At 41.7% G+C, this 20,059-nt stretch overlaps 1 protein-coding gene across 2 annotated transcripts in view; it reads left to right on the forward strand.

Moving 5' to 3' along the window:
- The window catches only part of Lmln (leishmanolysin like peptidase), an 83,847-nt gene that overhangs the window by 4,309 nt on the left and 59,479 nt on the right, over positions 1-20,059 (forward strand). For both annotated transcript variants that reach the window (XM_045148530.1, XM_045148529.1), the window contains exons 3-8: positions 84-114; positions 1,291-1,373; positions 2,037-2,154; positions 5,254-5,432; positions 9,720-9,825; positions 13,683-13,777. In XM_045148530.1, the coding sequence (XP_045004465.1) occupies positions 84-114; positions 1,291-1,373; positions 2,037-2,154; positions 5,254-5,432; positions 9,720-9,825; positions 13,683-13,777 (612 nt within the window). The remainder of the gene's footprint in view (positions 1-83; positions 115-1,290; positions 1,374-2,036; positions 2,155-5,253; positions 5,433-9,719; positions 9,826-13,682; positions 13,778-20,059) is intronic.

Genomic DNA, 20,059 nt, shown 5'->3' on the forward strand with positions numbered 1-20,059 from the left:
GTGTACTAGGCAAGCATTCTGCTACTGAAGTATGTCCCCAGTCCTTGGAGTGGCAAATCCTACGTTTTTGTTCTCCTTTTCAGGTTGCTCCCTGAGAAAAGATATCTTGTAAAGGTATGTAACAAATACTCAAGAATTGGGTGTTTAAGACAAGCATATTTTTAAAAAATTATATGCAACCAGATATGCGTGTGTGTGTGTTACCAAGACAGAGAATGGGTGTCCCAGGGCCTCTAGCCACTGCAAAGGAACTCCAGACACATGTGGTACCTAGTACATCTGGCTTTATGTGGGTACTAGGAAATTGAACCTGGGTCCTTGGGCTTTATGGGCATCTTTACCTTTTTTTCAGGTATGTTGTCCTATGTTGTTGTTATTTTATTTATCTATTTTTCTTTTTGGTTTTTCAAGGTAGGTTTACACTGTAGCCCAGGCCGACATGGAATTCACTATGTAGTCTCAGGGTGGCCTCAAACTCATGATGATCCTCCTACCTCTGCCTCCTGAATGCTGGAAGCTTTCCTTCTTTGCCTCCCTGTTCTTCTTTTTTTTCAAGGTAGGGTCTCACTGTAGCTCAGGCTAACTTGGAATTCACTCTATATTCTCAGGGTAGCCTCGAACTTACAGTAATCCTCTTACCTCTGCCTCCTGAGTGCTAGTATTAAAGGCATGTGCACCACCCCTGGCCTCCATGTTCTTCTTTCCCTCCCTCCCTTCCTTTCCTCCCTTTTCCTTTTCTCCTTCCTGTCTTCCTCCCCCTCTCCCTTCCTCCCTCCCATCCTTCCTAGGGTCTTGCTCTAGTCCAGGCTGGCCTTGAACTCATAGTGATCCTCTTACCTCATCTTGCCAAGTGCTGGAATTAAAAGTGTGCACCACCATGCCAGGGGTGGGCGAGAGAGTAAGCACACCAGGGCCTTTTGCTGCTGCAAGTGAACTCCAGATGCTTGTACATCTCGCTTTTTGTGGGTACTGGGGAATCAGTTCCAGTCCTTAGGCTTTACAGGCAAGTGCCTTAACTGCTGAAGCATCTCTCTAGCACCGCCCCCCTTTAGAAGTAGGATCTCACTCTAGCTCAGGCTGACCGTGAACTCACTCCGTAGCCCAGGCTGGCCTTGAAGGCCCGGCCCTCCCCCCTCAGTGTTGGGATTAATGGTGTGCACCACCGCTCCTGGCACCCTTTGTTGTCCTGTACTTGTAGTCATTAAAACCTGCCTGTGTTTACTTACTTAAAGACAATTTATCCTTTGACTATAATTCTAACTAGCTCTTTTCCTTTCAACTTTTATTTAGAACAAACTTTTCCCACAAGCTATTTCTTATTTAGAGAAGACTTTTCAGGTTCGTAGACCTGCTGGCACTATCTTACTTAGCAGGTATGTCATCACCTTGAACATGGGATATTTTCTTTTTAAATATATTTTATTGATTGATTGATTTGAGAGAGAGAAAGACAGAATGGGTGTGCCAGGGCCTCCAGCCATTGCAAACAAACTCTAGATGCATGTGCCCCCTTGTGCATCTAGCTTATGTGGGTACTAGAGAGTCGAACCGAGATCCTTTGGCTTTGCAGGCAAATGCCTGAACTGCTAAGCCATCTCTCCGGTGAAGATGGGATATTTTCTTCATTCATTTAGCACTGTGTCCTTCACATTTTACAAGTATGGCAGTGTTTAAAATTTATACTGGAATATTTATTTCACTGTGCTTATTCTTAAAGAGCAAATGCAAGGTGTTTTAAACAGAAAAACAAGGTACTACTGAATGATCACTGTACCTGGTACTCCATTATGAGGTGCCTTCTCTTCACCACGCCTTCCTCTTCCTTCATGTGGCTATAGTATTGGCTTTATGAGGTATTTGGATGTCAGCACCCAGATCAGATTTCCTCATAGAACCAAGTCTTTTCTTGGACTATCTTCCTAGCTAAATAATAATCTTTATTAATGAAATACTGTAGCAGTTACTGGTGTATTACTTTTTTAACTATTATGAACTTTTTTTTTTTTTGTAAACTTTGATGTATGAATGAAACAAAGGCAATGTGCAACGAACAAGTACGTACGGAAAGAAAATGACCCTCATATATACTGTTCCGGGGAATGTGCAGTACACACAAAATGTGGCCCAGTTATAGTACCTGAAAAACACCTCCAGGTAATTCTTCCCGCTCTTGGATTTAAGTACAAAAGAACTAATTTTATTTTATTTTTATTTGGGGTTTTCAAGGTAGGGTTTCACTCTATCCCAGACACATGTTTCTGGCCCTGTGCACCCAATTTTTGTGTCTCTTCTCACAATCTGTCTCTGCTTACGTGTGTCACTTTATGCATCTGCCTCTATGTGGACACTAGGGGAATTGAACTCAGGTTGTTAGGCTTTGCAGGCCAGTGCCTTAACTGAAAAGCCATCTCTCCAGCCCATCCTTTTTCTTTTTTTCCAGGTAGGGTCTTATTCTAGCCCAGACTGACTGACCTATAATTCACTATGTAGTCTCAGGGTGGCCCTGAACTCATGGTGATCCTTCTACCTCTGCCTTCCAAATGCTGGGATTAAAGGTGTGTGCCGTTACACCCAGGTTTTATTTTATTTTTTGTCCTTTTTTTGATGGAATTTTTATTATTTATTATTTATTTATTTATTTGACACAGAGAGAGAATGGGTGCGCCAGGGCCTCCAGCTATTGCAAATGAACTCCAGACGCATGTGTCCCCTTGTGCTAACATGGGTCCTGGGGAATTGAACCTGGGTCCTTTCGTTTTTCAGGCAAATGCCTTAACCACTAAGCCATCCCTCCAGCCTTTTTTTTTTTTTTTAATTTTTTGAGAGAGAGAGAGAGAAAGAGGCAGAGAATGGACATGCCAGGACTTTCAGCTGCTGCAAATGATCTCCAGACTTGTGCATCTCCTTATGCACATGTGTGACTTTGCACAGTTGTGTCACTGTGTGTCTGGTCTGGAGATTTGAACATGAGTTCTTAGGCTTTCTGGCAAGCACCTTAACTGCTAAGCCATCTTTCTATGTATTCACAATCAGAGAGAAGAAAGACAGAGAAAAGGTATGCCAGGGCCTCCAGCTGCTGCAAATGAACTCCAGATGCATGCATGACTTTGTGCATCTGACTTTATATGAGTACTGGGGAATCAAACCCTGGTGGTTAGGCTTAACAGGTAAGCATGCCTTAACTATTGAACCATTTCTCCAGCTTCCTATAAAGCTGATTTTTCTGGTGGCTTTTTTGTTGTCATTGTTTGTGTGTTTGTTTTTTGGTTTTTAGGAGGTAGGATCTCACTCTAGCCTAGGCTGACCTAGAACTCACTCTGTAGCGCCAGGCTGGCGCTGAACTCAAAGTGATTCCCCTCCCTCTGCCTCCTGAGTGGTGGAATTAAAGGTGCTACCTCACTCTGCTGCCACCTCTGCTGGTACTGCTGCTATTTCCTCTTTCTATTATTATTATTATTATTATTATTATTGGTTTTTCGAGGTAGGATATCAGTCTAGCTCAGCCTGACCTGAAATTCACTATATAGTCTCAGGGTGGCCTTGAACTCAGGGAAATCCTCCTATCTCTGAGTGCTGGGATTAAGGGTGTGTGCCACCATGCCCAGCTTTTTTTATTTCCCCAGAGTTAGGGTCTCACTCTAGCCCAGGCTGACCTGGGATTCACTAGGTACTCTCAGGGTGGCCTGGAACTCACAGTGATCCTCCTACTTCTGCCTTCTAAGTGCTGTGATTTAAGGTGTGTGCCGCCATGCCCGGCTTGTTTTTATTTTATTTTATTATTATTATTATTTTGCTTTGTTTTTTAAGGTAGGGTCTCACTCTAGTCCAGGCCAACCTGGAATTCACTATGTCATCTCAGGGTAGCCTCAAACTCACAGCAATCCTCCTACCTCTGTCTTCTGAATGCTGGGAATAAAGGTGTGCGCCACCATACCTGGCCTTAATATTTTTATTTATTCATTTTCAAGCAGAGAAACCTAGATAGAAGAAAGGCAGACAAAGAGAATGGTATGTCAGGAACTCCAGCTGTTGCAAAGAAACTCTAGATGCATGTTCTATTTTGTGCATCTGGCTTTATGTGGTTCTAGGGAATTGAATCTGGGTAGTCAGGCTTTGCAGGCCAGTACTCACGTAAATCCAGATGCAAAAGAGGTGTATGCATCTGGAGTTTGTTTTCAGTGGCTACAGGCCCTGGCATATACATTTTTTCTCTCTCTTTGCTTGCAAATAAATGCAAATAAGATAAATAACATATGTAAATAAATAAATGTTATAGGAACATATTAGAGAAAGAGAGGGATATATTATGGTTTGGGGTCTTTTGGGCTCTTTTTTCTTTTCAATTTTTTTATTAACAACGTCCATGATTATAAAAAATATCCCATGGTAATGCCCTCCCTTCCCCCACCTTCCCCTTTGAAACTTCATTCTCCATCATATCCCCTCCCCCTCACTCAGTCTCTCTTTTATTTTGATGTCATGATCTTTTCCTCCTATTATGATGGTCTTGAGTAGGTAGTGTTGGGCACTGTGAGGTCATGGATGCCCAGGCCATTTTGTGTCTGGGGGAGCACGTTGCGAGGAGTCCTACCCTCCCTTTGGCTCTTATATTCTTTCCGCCACCTCTTCTGCAATAGACCGTGAGCCTTGGAAGGTGTGATAGAGATATTGCAGTGCCAAACATTCCTGTCACTTTCCAGCACCATGATGCCTTCTGAGTCATCCCAAGGTCACTGCCATCTGAATAGAGAAGGTTCTCAGTGTAAGAGTATTAAGAGAAGTACTTACTGGGCAGTTTGATAAGCATAATATATACATTTAGCCATACAGCAGCAGACGTTATACCCTTAGGGCTCATGACTACCCCTGTTTTAAGTTTTCATTAATAGGGATGTATTCCCTCCTATGGAGCAGGCCTCCAGTCCAGTTGGTTTCCACCAAGACAGACGTGCCAGTGTTGCACCCGCTGGCTCATTTGGCCTGGCTGTTGGCTCTGTTTTTCGAGATAGATGGTCAGTGTGTGTTCCTTGATTTGGCCTAATACATCTGGGCTCAAGTGATCTTCCTGCCTCAGTGTTCTACTCACAGGGACTATGGGCTTGGATTCCATGCTGGATGAGTTACAGATCTGTATGAAAGTTCAGGAATAATAAAAGTTGATCAATTTATATCTGTAGTCTGTATTTTCTATGAAATTGTCACATCTGCTAATCTTGTTTCTGATCTGATTTTTTTCTTCATCTTTGGGTGCAGCAATGCAGGGTTTGCCGAGAGGGTAAGTGGTCCTGTGGAGCTGTGGGTGTGCTAGACCAAGAGGGCGTTCCAGATGCAGACTTTGTTCTTTATGTTGGTGCTCTGGCCACTGAAAGATGCAGCCATGAAAACATCATCTCTTACGCAGCCTATTGTCAGCAGGAAGCAAAAATGGACAGGTAAGGTTTCCTCTGAGATTTGCTTTCCGAGATATAATAGGAAAACTAACCTTATTCCTTCCTTCCTTCTTTCTTTCTTCCTCCCCTCTCATATTTATTTATTTATTTATTTTGAGGTAGAGTCTTACTCTAGCCCAGGCTGACTTGAAACTCATTCTGTCATCCCCAACTGGCTTCCAACTCACAGCAGTCCTCCTACCTTTGCTTCCTGAATGCTGGGATTAAAGGCATGTGCCACTGTATCTGTTTTTTACTGGTGTGTGTGTGTGTGTGTGTACATATGCATGCCAAGGTCTCTTGCCACTACCAGCATCTGGCTTTATATAGGAGTTGGGAATCAAACCCAGGCAGTCTGACTTTGCAAGCAAGTGCTTTATCCACTGAGAAATCTCCTCAGCCCTAATATTAGAACTCTCAAACCATCTTTTTTTATTATGATTATTTATTTGACAGTAAAGATGGAGAAGAGAATGCATGCCAGGGCCTGATGCCACTGCAAATGAATTCCAGTTATACACACTACTTTTGAATATCTGGATTTACATGGGTACTGGCAAATCAAGCCTTATTAAGCTTTGCAAGACTCTTTCCAGCCATTAAACTATACATACATGCATGCATGCACACACACATACACATTTTTTTCATTGTATTTTTATTTATTTATTAGAGAAAAAGAGAAGGAGAGAAAATGGACACATCAGGGCCTCTAGCTACTGCAAATGAACCCCAGATGCATGTGCCACCATGTGCATCTGGCTTATGTGGGTCCTGGAGAATTGAACCTGGGTCCTTAGGCTTCGCAGGCGCCTTAACCTCAAAGCCATCTTTTCAGCCCTAAACTATATCTATATCTATATCTATATCTATATCTATATCTATATCTATCTATCTATCTATCTATCTATCTATCTATATATATATATATATTTTTTTTTTTTTTTTCTTTTTGGTGGCAGTGTTTCACTCTAGCCCAGGCTGACCTGGAATTTACTATGTAGTTTTAGGATACCCTTGAACTCATGGCAGTCCTTCTACTGCTGCCTCCCAAATTCTGGGATTAAAGGCATGTGCTACCACCCCTGGCTACTGTAATATTTTTTTTAATTTTTTTAAATTTATTTATTGGAGATTGGGACAGAGCATGGGTGTGCTAGGGCTTCTAGCCACTGTAAACAAATTCCAGAGGTATGTACCACCTTGTGTGGCTAGCTTACATGAGTCCTGGGAAATCGCACTTGGGTCCTTTGGCTTCGCAGGCAAGTGCCTTAACCACTAAGTCATCTCCCCTGCCCCCACAGTATTTTTTGTTTGTTTATTTTATTTATTTTTTAAAATATATTTTATTTTTATTTATTTATTTGAGAGAGGGAAAGAGGCAGAGTGAGAGAAAAAGAGGGAGTGGGCGTGCAACAGGGATTCTAGCAAACAAACTCAAGATACATGTGCCACCTTGTGCATCTAGTTTATGTGGTTCCTGGGGAATCAAACTGAGGTCCTTTGACTTTTCAGGCAATGACTTAATCACTAAGCCATCTCTCTAGCCCTTGTTTGTTTATTTTTATTTATTTATTTATTTGAGAGTGACACACACACACAGAGAATGGGTGTGCCAGTGCCTCCAGCCACTGCAAACAAACTCTAGATGCATGCACCACTTTGTGCATCTGGCTTATGTACATCCTGGGGAATTGAGCCTTGAACTGGGGTTCTTAGGCTTCATAGGAAAGTGCTTAACCACTAAGCCATCTGTCCAGTCCCACAGTATTTTTTTAATTATTTATTTGTGGGGCTGCAAAGATGTCTTATGAGGTACTTGTCTGCAAAGCTTAATGACCCAGGTTTGATTTCCTAGTACCCACATAAGACCAGATGTGGAAGGTGGTACATGCATATGGAATTTATTTGCAGTGGCTGAAGGCCATGGCACACCCATTCTCTCTCTGCCTATTTCTCAAATAAATGAATGAATAAAGTATTTTTTAATTATTTATTTGGGGACTGGAGATATGGCTTTGCGGTTAAGGCACCTGCCTGTGAAGCCTAAGGACCCAGGTTCAAATCTCCAGGGCCATGTAAGCCAAATGCACATGGTGGTGTATGTGTCTAGAATTCATTTGCAGTGGCTAGAGGCCCTGGCACACCCATTCTCCCTCTCCCCCTCTGTCTCTGTCTCTAATAATCAATAAATAAAAATAGATCTTTAAAACAATTATTTATTTATTTGGAGAGATGGCTTAGCTAAGACACTTGCCTTGGAAGCTTAGGTACCTGTATTCTCTCTAGATCCTATGTTAGCCAGATGCATAAAGGTGAGGCAAACACAGGGTCACACATGCCCAATAGGTGGCGCAAGTGTCTGGAGTTGGATTTCAGTGGCTGAGGCCCTAGTGTGCCAATTCTCTCTCTCTCCTTTCTGTCTATCTCACCCTCTCTAAAAAATAAAAGTAAATAAATAAACAAAAATTATTTATTTGTTCATTTGGACTTAGGTATGTATGTGCACACCAGCATCTCGTCCCTGCAAACAAATACCCATCCAGCTTTATGTGGCAAATTTAACCTTGTGCCCATATACTTTGCAAGTAAGCACCTTTAAACAAGGAGCCATCTCTTGCTTTCCCCCTCCTCACCCAAGAAACTTGTATTTGCCGCATTACCTCTATTAGTTAGAAATAGTCTGTGCACTTAGGAGGCAGAGGTAGGAGGATCGCTGTGAGTTTGAGACCATCCTGAGACTACATAGTGAATTCCTGGTCAGCCTGGGCTAGAGTGAGACCCTACCTCGAAAACAAACAAACAAAAAGGAATGAGAGTTGTCATCCTTTTTGTCCCAAACATCCACATTGGGGCTGGGAACTCCTCTCTTATTCATGATGTCTCAGTATAAATGAAATTTGTTATTTGTAGTGATTAATGAATATTACTTGATAAAATGAGATTACTGTTTTAAAGTAGCTGTCTTTCAGAAATACACCTTTGCAATATTAGTGCTATAAAGTCATGATTCAAACTAAGCCCTGTGGCTTGTACACACACAAACTCTTGATGAATATAAAGCTGCAAAAGAGCATTGCATAACTGAGTACTTTGTATTGTTCTGTATTAAACAAAAATCTGTGTGTGTTAGGTTGGAGAGATGACTTAGTGGTTAAAGCCTTTGAAGCCTGAGGACCCATGCTCAGTTCTCCATGTCTCAGTGTAAGCAGATGCACAAGGTGACACAAGCGTGCAAGGTAGCACGTGCACCTGGAGTTTAATTGCAGTGGCTGGAGGTCCTGGCATGCCTATTCTCTCCACCCTCTTCATAAGTTTTTGTTTTTTTTTTTAATCTATGTGTGCTTCAATGTACCAAGGAAAAGAGTCAGGAATGCATAAAATTGAAAATCATTCTCAGTTTTCCTATACTGCCTTCATTTTTACACTGAAAGTCCCCACATTCCAGGAACTGTTCAATCATGAGTCAATTAGGATGGATTAAAGCTAATATATATCATATTGGCGGTAGTAGTTGCCTCTGGCATTGGAATTTAATAGAGGTAGGGCATATGACATTTTTCCTTCTCCTTCCCCCTTCCTGTCTCTCAGTATCAGTGACTTTCTCATGGCTGGAACAAAACATCCAACAAGAAACGAAATAGGGAAGGGAAGAGCTTATTTTGGCTTATAGTTCCAGAGGGTAGAGTCCATCATGGTGTGGAAAGCATGGCTGGCTGGAAAAAATAGCAATGAATGGACTCCAGAGTGAGTTACAGATAAGCCTGGGCTACAGTGAGACCTTGCAGAGGTAGGATTGCCATGATTTCAAGGCCACCCTGAGACTCCATATTGAATTTCAGGTCAGCCTAGGCTAGTGAGACCCTACCTTGAAAAAAAATTATACACACACACACACACACACACACACACACACACGCATATACATATATATACATGTATATATACATATGTGTGCATATATATACACATATGTACATGTGCAAATACATATGCATGTATATGTGTGTATACATATATATATTGTTGGGCTAGGGAAATGACTTAGGAGTTAATGTGTTTTCCTATGAAGCCTAAGGACCCCAATTTGATTCCCCAGGACCCACATAAGCCAGATGCACCAAGGGGGCACATGGTCTAGAGTTCATTTGCAGTGCCTAGAGGCCCTGGTGCACCCTTTATCTGTCTCTTCCCCTCTCTCTCTGTCTCTCTCAAATAAATAAATAAAATAATATATATATGTATATTGCTCTGAAGTGTAATTTAAAAATGTAATGTCTATTTTAACAGGCCTATAGCAGGATATGCTAACCTGTGTCCAAATATGATCTCTACCCAGCCTCAGGAGTTTATTGGGATGCTGTCTACAGTGAAACATGAAATCATTCATGCCCTGGTAAATGTTGCTACCTACTACCTTTGTTTCATGCTTACTATGCTGTCATTTTGATGCATATTTTAAATGACAAGATTATGTGAATTCTTAGATTTAGCTTATTGAAACCTGATTAATTACTGATCTTCCAATAAAGAACTTTTAGTGAATAGGATTGTGGGGAGCCTGCATTTTGTATCTAAGTGTAATTAAATAAATCAACATTCCTTTTTTTCTTTAAATCAACTTTTCTGTTGGGTAAGTAGGTCTTCTGAGTGAATGATTAAGCTTCTGAAGATAACACTTAAATATAGGCCTGGTGGCAGATGCCTGTAACTCTAGCATTTGGAAGGCTGAAGCAAGAGGATTATTAAAAGTTAGAGGCCAGTCTGAGTTCTATGATGAGACCCTATCACAGAATCAAAAAAAAAAAAAAAAAAAAAATTCAAGGATGATAATAAATAAATATTTAACAAACCTTGTACTTCCTATAAAGTTACATATGGTCATGGCTACCAACCAGGCATCTATGGTACTTTATTTATATTTACTTATTTATTTATTTTGAGGTAGGGTCTTACTCTAGCTCAGTCTGACCTGGAATTCACTATGTAGTCTCAGGGTGGCCTCGAACTCTTGGTGATCCTCCTATGCTCTGCCATCTGAGTGGTGGGATAAAAGGCATGTGCCACCATGGGCTTTCCATGGTACTTTGTATACTAGATGAGCCACTAAAATGTGAGTACCTTTAGAGATGTGTACAAGTTACTCAGTTGAAAATAGAATAAAAAATTTGGTGAATTAAGCCTGGCATGGTGACCCAGGCCTTTAATCCTAGCACTTGGGAAGCAGAGGTAGAAAGATTGGTATGAGTTCTAGGCCAGCCTGAGACTATATAGTGAATTCCAGGGCAACCTAGTCTAGAGTGAGACCCTACCTTGACAAAAATTTTGATAAATTATTTCAGTAAATTATATATTAGAAAGCTAGATTTCCTTAGTTGGCCCTATTTTTCTTTTTCTAATTTTTTCTCAATTGATGTTTAATTTATTCATTAATGCAATCATTAGTTCATATGTTCAGTGTCATAGTTTTACCATACCCCCCACCCTAAATATAACTACATGTCCTCAGTTTGGTATTTTGACTGAAAGAATCATTCCAGTTTTAGTGTATGTGCTGCTGAAGCGAGCACTCTATTTTTATTTTTTTATTTGTAAGCAGAAAGAGAGAGAGGAAGGAGATTGTAGGTGCACCAGGACCTCTTGCCACCACAAATGAGCTGTAGATGAATGTGCTGCCCTGTGCTTCTGGCTTACGCTAGCACTGGAAAATTGAACCTAGCCATCAGGACTTGCAAGTGTGCATCTTTGACCACTGAGCCATCTCTCCAGCCCTTTAGTACACTCTATTAAGTTGACTCATCTTAAGGAACTAAAGAAGAGAACATATACAGATAAAAGAATGGTCTAGATTCCATCATTCATTTTGGAAAACACAGAGACTGCAGTTATGTAAGTAAAGAAAATTTCCAAGGAAAGCCGAGCGTGGTGTAATCCCAGCACTTGGGAGGCCAAAGTAGAATCTCTTGAGTTCAAAATCAGCCTGAGACTACATAGTGAATTCCAGGTCACCCTGGGCTAGAGTGAAAACCCTACCTTGCAAAACAAAAAGAAAACAAGCCAAGCATGGTAGATGCCTTTAATTCTAGCACTCAGGAGGCAGAAATAGGAGGATCTCTGTGAGTTTGAGGCTACCCTGAGACTACATAGTGAATTCCAGGTCAGCCCAGGCTAGAGCAAGACCCTACCTTGGAAAAAAAAAACAAAAAAGCACAGCTGCAGGAGAGTTAGTTCAGCTGTTACGGTGCTTGCCTTCAAAGTCTAAAGTTCAATTTCCCAGTATTCCTGTAAAGCCTGATGCACAAAGTGGGGCATGTATCTAGAGATCATTTGCAGAGGCTGGAGGCCCTGGCCCACCCTTTGTGTCTGTCTGTCTCTATCTGTCTCTCTCTGCTTATAAATAAATAAAAATATTTAAATCAGGCATGGTGGCACACGCCTTTAATCCTAGCACTCGGGAGGCAGAGGCAAGAGGATCGCCATGAGTTCAAGTCTACCCTGAGATTACATAGTGAATTTCAGGACAGCCTGGGCTAGAATGAGGTCATACCTTGAAAAACTAAATGAAATAAAATAAAATAAAGGAGCTGGGCATGGTGGCACACGCCTGTAATCCCAGTACTTGGGAGGCAGAGGTAGGTGGATTGCCGTGAGCTCGAGGCCACCCTGAGACTACATAGTGAGTTCCAGGTCAGCCTGGACTAGAGTGAGACCCTACCTCGAAAAACAAAACAAAAAATAATAATAATAATAAAAATATAAACAAATACAATGTTAAAAACACAACACAACATATGATGCTCCTGTAGTATGTGTCTAGAAGTATCATTTTAGCATACACTTGATGTTTATAGTATTTATACAGAAAATAATTTTTTTGGAGGGGATGAAGTAGGCTATCACTCTAACCCAGGCTGACCTGGAATTCACTATGTAGTCTCGGGATGGCCTTGAACTCATGACAATCCTCCTACCTCTTCCTCCCAAGTGCTGGGATTAAAGGCATGCACCACCACACCCAGCCTCAGAAAATAATTTTAAAATACATAATGTGCTTTGGAAAAACTTCTATTAAACCTGTTTAATTCAAGTATTTGAAAATTTATAATTGGGAGCTGGAGAGATGCCTCAGCAGTTAGGGTATGCCTGTAAAGCCTAAGGACCCAGGTTCAGTTCCCCAGTACCCTAGAGCCAGATCCACAAATGGTGCATTTTTCTGGAATTTGTTTGCAATAGCTGGCATGCCCATTCTCCCTCCCTCCCTCCCTCCCTCCCTCCCTCCCTCTCTCTCTCTCTCTCACTCATGTATTTGCAAGCATAGAGAGGAGAGAGAGAAAGAGAGAGAGGAAGAAAGAGAGAGAGAAAGAAAGAAAAGAAAGAAAGAAAGAAAGAAAGAAAGAAAGAAAGAAAGAAAGAAAGAGAGAGAGAGAGAGGCTCACTAGGGTCTCCAGCCACTAACAGATGAGCTTCATGTGAATTCACCAACCTGTGCATCTGGCTTTATGTGGGTACTGGGGATTTGAACTGAAGTTGTTGGGCTTTGCAGACAAGTTCCTTAACCACTGATCTATCTCTCCATCCTTCTCTTAAAAAAATTTTTTTTTTAGTTTATTTGAGAGCAACAGATAGAGAAAGAAGCAGATAAATAGAGAATGGGCATGCCAGGGCCTCAAGCCACTACATACGAACTTCCAGAGGCATGTGCCACCATGTGAATATGGCTTAACATGGGTCCTGGGGAATCAAGCCTCAAACCGGGGTCCTTAGGCTTCACAGGCAAGCGCTTAACCACTAAGCCATCTCTCCAGTCCCCCTCTCTCTTTAAAATTTTTATTTATTTATTTATTTGTAGAGATAGAAGAGTGAGTGACAGTGAGAATAGACATGCCAGGGCCTCCAGCTGCTGCAAACGAACTCCAGATGCATGTGCCATCCCATGCATCTGGCTTTATGTACGTACTGGAGAATCCAACTTAGGTCATTAAGCTTTGTAGGCAAGCACTATAACTGCTAAGCCATCTTTCTAACCCGCCCTCCCTCCCTCCCTCTCTCAAATAAATATAAAAAAAAATTAAGAATTGTAAATTCATCACAGTTAATTATCCAGTTCAAGTGTTTGAGAATTTCCTGCAGAAGCTTCAGCATGGTGTTTTTATGTACTGTTTTCACTACTCTGTTTTGATTGCAGACATCTTATGACACCTGTAATCAGGCTTAACAGTTTCACTTTAAGACATTTTAAACTTTTCCTTTCAGGGTTTCTCTGCTGGGCTTTTTGCTTTCTACCATGATAAAGATGGAAATCCTCTAACCTCAAGGTTTGCAAATGGTCTCCCACTTTTTAATGATAGGTATTTGCCATTTTTATTCTTGTTCTCTTTTAGGAAATACTAGAATTAGAATCAGATAATCATAGTGAGCTAGGTCCTATGAATAAGAGTGTCTTTATGGCTAACTGAAGAATATTTCAGGTCTTATAATAAAACAGACTATAAGAGATCTTTCATCTTCCTGACCTGGTCATAGAACCAGGATTCAGCCAGACAGGGCTCTTTTATTTGTATGTACGTACGTACTTACGTACGTACGTACGTACATACATACATACATACATACATATATATATATATATATATATATATATATATATAGTTAACACACACACATATATATAGTTTATATATATATATATATATATATATATATATATATATATATACATACACATTTTTTCAATGTTTTGTTTTTATTTATTTATTTGAGACAGAGAGAATGGGCGGGCCAGGGCCTCCAGTCACTGCAAACAAACTCCAGATGCATGCACCACCTTGTGCATCTGGCTTACATGGGTCCTGGAGAATTGAACCTGAGTTCTTTGAATTTGCAGGCAAATGCCTTAGCAACTAAGCCATTTCTCCAGCCCTAAAAAAAAGTATTTTATTTTTATTTATTTGAGAGAGAATGGGCACACCAGGCCCTCCATCCAGTGCAAACATGCTTCAGATGAATGTGCTAATTTGTGCATCTGGCTTAGGTGGGTGCTGGGGAATTGAACCTGGGTCTTTTGGCTTGGCAGGCAAGCACCTTTACTACTAAACCTATCTCCCCAGTCCCATAAAAATTTTATATTTTAAAAATATTTTATCTGTTAGAGAGAGAGAGAAAAGTTGGCAGAGATAGAATGGGAATGCCAGGGTCTAGCCACTGTAAACAAACTCCAGACACATGGACCACCTTGTGCATCTGGCTTACATAGGTACTAGAGAATGGAACCTTGCTCCTTATGCTTTTCAGGCAAATGACTTAACTGCTAAACCCTCTCTCCAGCCCCAGTCAGGGCTCTTATATAACCTACAGTATAGTCAGGTTGTGGGAAAATGTGAGTTTGTTATATTTTGAGTATTAATAATTATTGCTAAAACTTGTTTATTTTCCAGCTGGATTTGTTCACTATGTTTAAAATAGCCTTCCCTAGTTAAATAGTGAAAAGAATTAATAACGGTCGTGCATGCCTTTAATCCCAGCACTGAGAAGGCAGTGATAAGAGGATCACCATGAATTTGAGGCCACCCTGATACTACATAGTGGATTCCAGGTCAGCCTGGGTTAGTGTGAGACCCTGCCTCAAAAAACCAAAATAAATAAATAAACAAAACTCTCTAAGGCATGATTGAATGAATAGATACAGTATACAACAAATATCGAAAGAAAAAGATGGGCTGGAGAGATGGCTTAGTGGTTAAGTCACTTGTCTATGAAGCCTAAAGATCCAGGTTCGATTCTCCAGGTCCCACATAGGCCAGGTGCACATGGTGGTATACATGTCTGAAGTTCATTTGCAGTTTCTAGAGGCCCTGGCACGCACATTCTCTTTCTTTCTCTCCCCATCCCCCACTCACTCTCTCTAATAAATAAAAAGAAAAAGAATTATTTTTTGCCTGGCGTGTTGTCACACCCCTTTAATCCCAGCAGGATCACTGTGAGTTAGGGGTCAGCATGTGAGTACAAGTTTCAGGTTAGTCTGCTAGAGTGAAACCCTGCCTCAAAAGTTATTTTTTAAATATTTTCTTACATATTTTCAGAGAGAGAGAGATGGAGAGAAACAGGCAGACAGAATGAATATGGGTGCAGCAGGGCTTCCTGCTACTGCAAACTAACTTCCGAGGCATGAACCACTTAGTGCATCCAGCTTTATGTGGATACTGGGCAATCAAACCTGGGCTATGAGACTTTGTAATTTAGTGCCTTTAACCACTTAGCCATCTCTGCAGAAGCTCCAAGAATTATTTTTATTTTGAGAGAGAGCCAGAGAGAGAGAGAGAATGGGCTCACCAGGGCTTTCAGCTGCTGCAAACAAACTCCAGACATATGCGCCCTCTTATGGTGCATGTGTGACATTGTGCACTTGCGTCACTGTGCGTCTGGCTACGTGGGACCTGGAGATTTGAACATAAGTTCTTAGGCTTCACAGACAAGTGCCTTAACTGCTAAGCCATCTCTCCAGCCCGAATTAATTTTATTTATTTTTTTGTTTGCTTGTTTGTCTTTCAAGGTAGGGTTTCACTCCAGCTCAGGCTGACTTGGAATTCACTGTTATCTCATGGTGGCCTCAAACTCAAGGCTGGGCTCCTATCTCTAACCCCTGAGTGCTGGGATTAAAGGCCTGAGCCACCACACCTGGCCTGAATTAACTTTTTTTTGAGGCAGGGTCTTCATGTATCCCAGGCTGGTCTGAACATTTGTTTGTTTGTGTGTGTGTGGTGGTTTATATTCGGGTGGGGCAGATAGAAAAAGGGTACCGGCCTCCAGCCATTCCAACCAAGCTCTAGACACATGTGCTACTTTATACATATAGTTTATTGGAAAACTTTTTCTTTTGTTATTTTTATTTGCTTTTCTTCTTTTGTTGTTGTTGTTCATTTTTATTTATTTAGTTAAGAGTAACATAGAGAGAAAGGGGCAAAGAGAGAGACAGAGAAAAAGAGAGAGAGAGAATGGGCACGCCAGGGCCTCTAGCCACTCTAAATGAACTCCAGGTGCGTGCTCCCCCTTGTGCATCTGGCTTACATGGGTCCTGGGGAATTGAGCCTTGAACCAGGGTCCTTAGGCTTCACAGGCAAGCGCTTAACCGCTAAGCTGTCTCTCCAGCCCATTTTTATTTGTTTTTGATTTTTTAAAATTATTTATTTATTTATTTGAGAGAGGGAAAGAGTCAGAGTGGGGGGGGGAGCGCAAATGGGCACACCAGGGCTTCCAGCCACTGCAAATGAACTCCAGATGCGTGCACCACCTTTTTTTTATTTGCATCTGGCTTACATGAGTCCTGGGGAATTAAACCAAGGTCCTTTGGCTTTGCAGGCAAGTACCTTAACTGCTAAGCCATCTCTCCAGCCCCATTTTTGATATTTTAAAAGATTTTATTTTTATTTATTTATTTATTAGAGACAGAGAGAGGGGGAGAGAGAGAGTGAGTGACAATAGGTGCACCAGGGCTTCTATCCACTGCAAACGGACTCCAGATGCATGTGCCACCATGTGCATCTGGCTCACATGGGATCTGGTGAATCAAACTGGGGTCCTTGGGCTTCACAGGCATGCGCCTTAACTGCTAAGCCATTTCTCTAGCCCCCATTTTTGATTTTTTAAATTTTTTTTGGTATTTATTATTTTTTATTTATTTATTTGAGAGCAACAGACAGAGAAAGACAGAGGGGAGAGAGAGAGAAAAAAAATGGTTGCACCAGGGCCTCCAGCCATTGCAAACAAACTCCAGATGTGTGTGCTCCCTTGTGTGTCTGGCTAATGTGAGTCCTGGGGAATCGAGCCTTGAACCGGGTTCCTTAGGCTTCACAGGCAAGCGTTTAACTGCTAAGCCATCTCTCCAGCCCTGTTTCTGATTTTTTGAAGTAAGGTCTCCTAGCTCAAGCTAACCTGGAATTCACTGTGTAGTCTCAGGGTGGCCTCAAACTTATGGCAATCCTCCTACCTTCATCATCCACATGCTCGGATTAAAGGTGTATGCCACCAAGCTCATCTTTTTGTTGTTGTTGTTGTTGTTGTTGTTGTTTTTGGGGGTAAGGGGGGGACAGGGATTTGAGGCAGGGTCTCACTCTAGCCCAGGCTGACCTGCAGTACATTATGTAGTCTCAGGGTGGCCTCAAACTCACGGCGATCCTTCTACCCCTGCCTCTCAGAGTACTGGGATTAAAGGTATGTGTTACCATGCCTGGCAACTTCTACTGTTTTTTAAATTTTTATTTATTTATTAATTTTTTTATTTTGAGGCAAGTCCAGGAAACTGGCCTTTATTTTATTTTATTTTTATTTTATTTTATTTTATTTTATTTATTTTATTTGAGAGCAACAGACAGAGAAAAAGGCGGTGGGGTAGGGGACCACTCCAGGGCTTTCAGCCATTGCAAATGAACTCCAGAAGCATGTGCCCACTTGTGCATCTGGCTAACATGGGTCTTGGGGAATCAAGCTTTGGGCCAGGGTCCTTAGGGTTCACAGGCAAGTGCTTAACCACTAAGCCATCTCTCCAGGCCCTGTTTTTTAAATTTTTATTCACTTATTTTGTATGTGTGTGTGTATGTGTGCATGAATATGTGTGCACATGTGTGTATGTAGGCACGCCAGGGCCTCGTATTTATTTGAGAGTGACAGACAGAGAGAAAGAGGCAGATAGAGAGAGAATGGGCACATCAGGGCCTCCAGCCACTGCACACAAACTCTAGATGTGTGCGCCCCCTTGTGCATCTGGCTAACGTGGGTCCTGGGGAATCAAGCCTTGAATTGGGGTCTTTAGGCTTCACAGGCAAGTGCTTAACTGCTAAGCCATCTCTCCAACCCAACATAATTTTCTATAATAAATGGCGTGTTTGTTTATGTGCGATAGAAGTTGAATTATTGATTTACAAATATATTTACACTCGGGCTGGAGAGATGCATATTGGTTAAGGCACCTGCAAAGCCTAAGGACCCAGGTTCAACCCCTCAGTAACCACAATAGCCAGATGCACAAGGTCGTACATACATCTAAAGTTCATTTGCAGTGGCTAGAGGCCCTGGCATCCTATTCTCTCTATTTCTATCTACCTCTTTCATTCACTCTCAAATAAAATAATTAATTTTAAAATCTACTCTAAATTTTTAACAAAACTGCCATATTTTCCTACCCTTCTGTGATAGTTTAATTCAGGTGTCATCCATAAACTTAGGTGTTCTGAGTACTAGGTTCCCAGTTGATGGAGATTTTGGAATTAACGCCTCCTGGAGGGAGTGTATTGTTGGGGGCAAGCTTATGTGTGTTATAGCCAGTTTCCCCTTGCCAGTGTTTGGTACATTCTCCTGTTGCTGTTGTCCACCTGATGTTGGACAGGGTTTGATGTCCACCCTCTGCTCATGCCGTGGTTTTCCCCTGCCATCATAGAGCTTTCCCTCGAGCCTATAAGCCAAAATAAACCTCTTTTTCCCACAAGCTGCTCTTGGTTGGGTGATTTCTACCAGCAGTTCGAACCTGACTGCAACAGTAAAGTGATACTGACAAGTGGGGTTGCTGCTAGACACCTGACTGTGGCTTTGACCTTTTTGGAACTGATTTTAAAGGGAAATGTGGAAGGATTTGAAACCTTGGCCTAAGAGATGCCTTGCAGTGCTGTAAGTACAGCTTGATGGTCTATTCTGGCCAGAGTTGAAAGACCTGAATGCAGTAAGAACTATGGACTGGAAGGTTTGGCTTATGGGAGTGAGAAAGCGCTTTGCCTGGTCTGGGCTAGCAGTTTGTGTGGGAAGCTTGCTATTATGCCTGTGTCCCAAGAAGTTGTGTAGGGTTGCTCTGCATAGAAATGAACTGGTGTGAGTAGAGTGATAATGGCACAGAAAGAAAAATCTTTGCGTGAACTGCAGCCCTTTCAGCTGCAATTGAGAGATTACACCTTTTGAGATTGGGCCAGATGATCTGCACTGGGGCAACTTTTGGAGGGGCCTGAGTGCTCAAGGAGTGTCCTGTTTTTCAAGTCTGCTTTATTCCCTCTTGGATTAACAAATTGGCCCCCTACCTGGTGGTGTAGAGTATGAGAAATGTAGGAAAGAGACGGTCACTGAGTTTGCAACACGGTCTTGTGTTTTGGAAACGGCCATGGGCACTGTGAAGCAGGTTTTCTGGATGCCTGCATGGAGACCCCGGACTGTGAGGATGAACCATGGCTTGCAGTGGAGATCCAGTGGAGATGCCGGGAACACGAGATGGCTGCTAAGGAGCTGCCGGCCCCTATGGAGTTTTCCAGGACTGTGAGTAGCCTAGCTGGAGGGGCGGAATTGGAACGCCAGAGACTTGTTGCTGGTTAGAATTATCAGACTTGAAAATTTGTCACTGGCTAGAGTTGTTAGATTTGAAGCTACAGAGTTTGATGTTTGCCCTGGTTGTTTTAAATCTTACATTGACTGAATATTTCTTTGCTATGTCAATGCCATCATTGACATATGAGTCTATATTCTGTGCTATTATGTTTTTTTTTTGAGGTTTTTAGTATTATGGCTCAGTTAAAAGATCTTGGAGTATGGGGATGTATGAACATCGTTGGAACTGATAAAAAATATGGAGACTTTTTTCATTGGATGAATGCATTGAT

Source organism: Jaculus jaculus, chromosome 4 (genome assembly GCF_020740685.1).
Source record: "Jaculus jaculus isolate mJacJac1 chromosome 4, mJacJac1.mat.Y.cur, whole genome shotgun sequence".
NCBI lineage: Eukaryota > Metazoa > Chordata > Mammalia > Rodentia > Dipodidae > Jaculus > Jaculus jaculus.